The sequence below is a fragment of the Halyomorpha halys genome, unplaced genomic scaffold (genome assembly GCF_000696795.3).
Source record: "Halyomorpha halys isolate HHAL.00 unplaced genomic scaffold, Hhal_1.1 Scaffold14.1, whole genome shotgun sequence".
NCBI lineage: Eukaryota > Metazoa > Arthropoda > Insecta > Hemiptera > Pentatomidae > Halyomorpha > Halyomorpha halys.
Window position 1 is genome coordinate 733,121 of NW_027115673.1, and position 3,351 is coordinate 736,471.

Genomic DNA, 3,351 nt, shown 5'->3' on the forward strand with positions numbered 1-3,351 from the left:
AAAAAAAAAATAAATAAAAACAAATTTCGTTCACCTGTATGTCTTCGACTGCATCATTAGCGACTTTCTCAGTGTTATGTACTTTATGATGAACCTTATGTTTTCCCAGATTCATTAATTTCTTTGCGAACAACTTCACACCTCCTAAAAAGTCACCAATGAGATAGGCCTCTTCGAAGTCCTTCATGTGTTCGTTCATAAGATTGATGTTATTTTTGACCTGGTTTTGCTTCTGGTGGAGGTTTTCCTCGGTGTGTTTTGCGACAGATCCGAAGAAGCCACCGATGGTGAAGGCGTGACTAGACCCGGCCAGGACGATAAGAAGAGTCACAGTGACAGACTTCATGATGGCCGTGACCTAAGATGTCTGGTATTTTGTGACCGTTATTACATCCATTTATACCGATTTAGAAGAGTTTTATGTTAATAAGCTAATATTTACGTCCTCATTAGCCCTCGGTTGAGCTGTGGACTTTCAATGAATATAATTTTAGGTTTTCGGAATATTCAACCTAAATGTTTGCCTACTTAATTGGAAGGAATCAGATTCTTTGTCATTAAGGACAAGAATGTGGAACGTTGATTTTGTATTAACACAAGTCCATTTGGATTTTAGGAAGAATGTTATGTAATATGATAAGAAATTTAATTTTATAAATATATCTATGTATATGCTGTACATACAAAAAATAACTAGTTCTATTGACTTTTAACGTAAATCCTACTGTACATATCTATAATAAAATTTGTACGTATCTGTAACATTCACTCATTGACTTATAGATCATATATCTCAAAAATGACAATGTCTATGAAGTTGAAATTAAAAATTGTTGTTGGTCCCATTGTGGTGTAGGTTTGAAATCAGGTTGGGTTTCTAAAAACTCGGTCTCAAAGTAGTTAAAAATAAATCATTTATAAATACATAAAAACAAATTTGTTTTAAAATTGACTTCATAGAACTTCTGGAAGATTGTAGCCACTCATTTGAAATATAATTAGATTCCCTACAATAAAATATTAAATTCATAAAAATGGTCAATAAAGTTGAAACTATTAATGGTCATTCCAGTTATGTTGTAGATGTTCTAAAAAGCGGAGTTAAAAAAAATTCAATTATAGGTTTGTTTTGAATAATGTTTGAATTCCCTTAAAAAACAAAAAAATAAAATAAAGAAAACATTAAAATCGGAGTTTTATTCGCAAAAATGGATTAGTTAAGATTGTTACCCATCTTATTTAAAAGTGTTTTGGGATGTTCCCTAGGAATCCGGTTCACTTTTGTACAAAACTAACGATATTTACAGTTTACGTTTTACATGAAACCTTAGGGTTTTCACTTCATATTGGTATAATATCTAAAGTAGAGTTCCTAACTGGGATTCCGCCAAATAATTAGGAATATGCTAAATATGCTAATAAGATGTTATTATTGAGATATTGAGACATTCAAGAGATTCTCATAAGGACTATATCGTCTTAAAAGTAGATTTGTTTTGCACCTTGCTTCGATAATTTCTTTTTCTTTCAATGCCCTTTTGTCGCTTCTGGGCAGCAACATCTTTTTTCATGTCCATTTTTTATTATAAAGTGGACTCTCACTTATCCGAACTAATTAAATCCACGATAGATAAGCGAAAAATTCGAATTACTGAACAGGGTAAAAAGATCACTTTAGAAAAATCTTTTTCTTTTTTTTTTAAATTTATTTATTTATTGCTATTTACAACTGCATTTACATAAAAACACATTATGTAAATTTGATCCAAGATCAAAATGGAGTGATATAGGGATGTTGAGAAACTATGGATTAGTAAAACTCAAGTCATATGAAGCAAGGTTAGAAACTAAAGGGTTCTGATGGTTAGGGAGTGTATAGTGGAAGGATTGATTACTGGTTCGGTGTAGATTGATTACATATGGAACATTAAAGTTTTCATGGATGATTTTATTTGTGACAAAGTAAGATTGATTGAGGATTTTACGAAGGATTTTGGATTGTACGGATTGGATATGAGAGGTATTCGAAGGTTTAGTGGAGCTCCAAAGCTCGACTTCGCATGTCCTCATAATTATAATTATATTAGGCCTTACTAGTACTTATGAATAAAAAACACTCTTCCTCTTTTCAACTACTATTTTATATCATTAACAAATGTAAAAATTTTTAAGTAGAAATTCAGATATATTGTAATTGTTGTATGCAGGGTATGTATTTGAGAATTTGTCTTAGATATCTGAAGATGGTGTGACAACCCCGAAACGTGGTTATCGTTTATTAATGATGTAAAATAATAGTTGAAACAAGGAAGAGTGTTTTAAATTCATAAGTTCTAATTAGTTTTGAAACTCTTCTAGTTGAAGATATAACTTAAAGAATTAGACCTTATAATTGTCATATTTTTTGTAATGAATTGGAAGCTTAGGCTGTTTGTCTAGTGAGTGCTGTAGTAGTCGAAATCGACGTCCAGTTTACTGTCTTATCAGTCTTGTGTGAGGATTTAGAAATAACAAATCAATTTAAAAACAAAAATTATACATATATTTAGATAAAAATATTTTATTATGATTAATTATTGTTTAGAAATTTATTTGTTAACTCTTTTCTTGAGAAATAATCTGAAATATTTGTTTGTTTGAAACAAATATTAACAGAAATTAAACATATATAGGATGTTGAAACTTCAAAAAAAATATTTATTACCAATAGAGAAAAATTTAGTAATTACGTTGGTTACTAAGAAATACCCGGAGTGGTGGAGCGTGTTAGAAATATAATGAAACGTTTTTGGAAACAATCCTTTTATTTCTACAAACCTTTGTATTTTCCTAAAAATCATAGTTTTTAGCTACTACTAGCTACCAACTACCATTGTGTTGGGTTGTAAAATACGTTTGTAGCGTTTTTTACTGGTGATTTCAATAAAAACTTCTTGTAAATATGTTTAATCAATTATATATGACCCATTATGATCTATTACGTGTTGCCATCTTTCTGGTTATTTTTTAATTCCGTCCTCCCGGAATTCTCAGATTTTCGCGCTATCAACTCCTCTATGTACGTTTTGCAGTCCTCGAGCGAATTAAAGTGTTTCCCGTTGAGAGAGTTTTGAAGGGCCAGAAATGAGTGAAAATCGTTGGGATAAGGTCTGGTGAATAGGGTAAGTGGGGGATCACATCCCAGCCAAACTCCAAAATTTCTGTCGGGTCTGTAAAGACACGCCAGGAGAGGCGTTATCTTGATGGAAACCTATGCCTTTGCGATTAGCCTATGCTGGACGCTTTCATGAGATATGTCAAGTGTTTCTGCGATATCCCGTGTCGTAGAGTGAGGGTTGTCTGTGACCAATG

At 31.8% G+C, this 3,351-nt stretch overlaps 1 protein-coding gene across 1 annotated transcript in view; it reads right to left on the reverse strand.

The window, feature by feature from the left end:
• LOC136797099 (mucin-21-like) overlaps positions 1-346 on the reverse strand; it is a 9,696-nt gene extending 9,350 nt beyond the window's left edge. Inside the window, exon 1 of the mRNA XM_067052686.1 lies at positions 35-346. Within this exon, the coding sequence (XP_066908787.1) occupies positions 35-346 (312 nt within the window). The remainder of the gene's footprint in view (positions 1-34) is intronic.
• Positions 347-3,351: the final 3,005 nt, after the last annotated feature.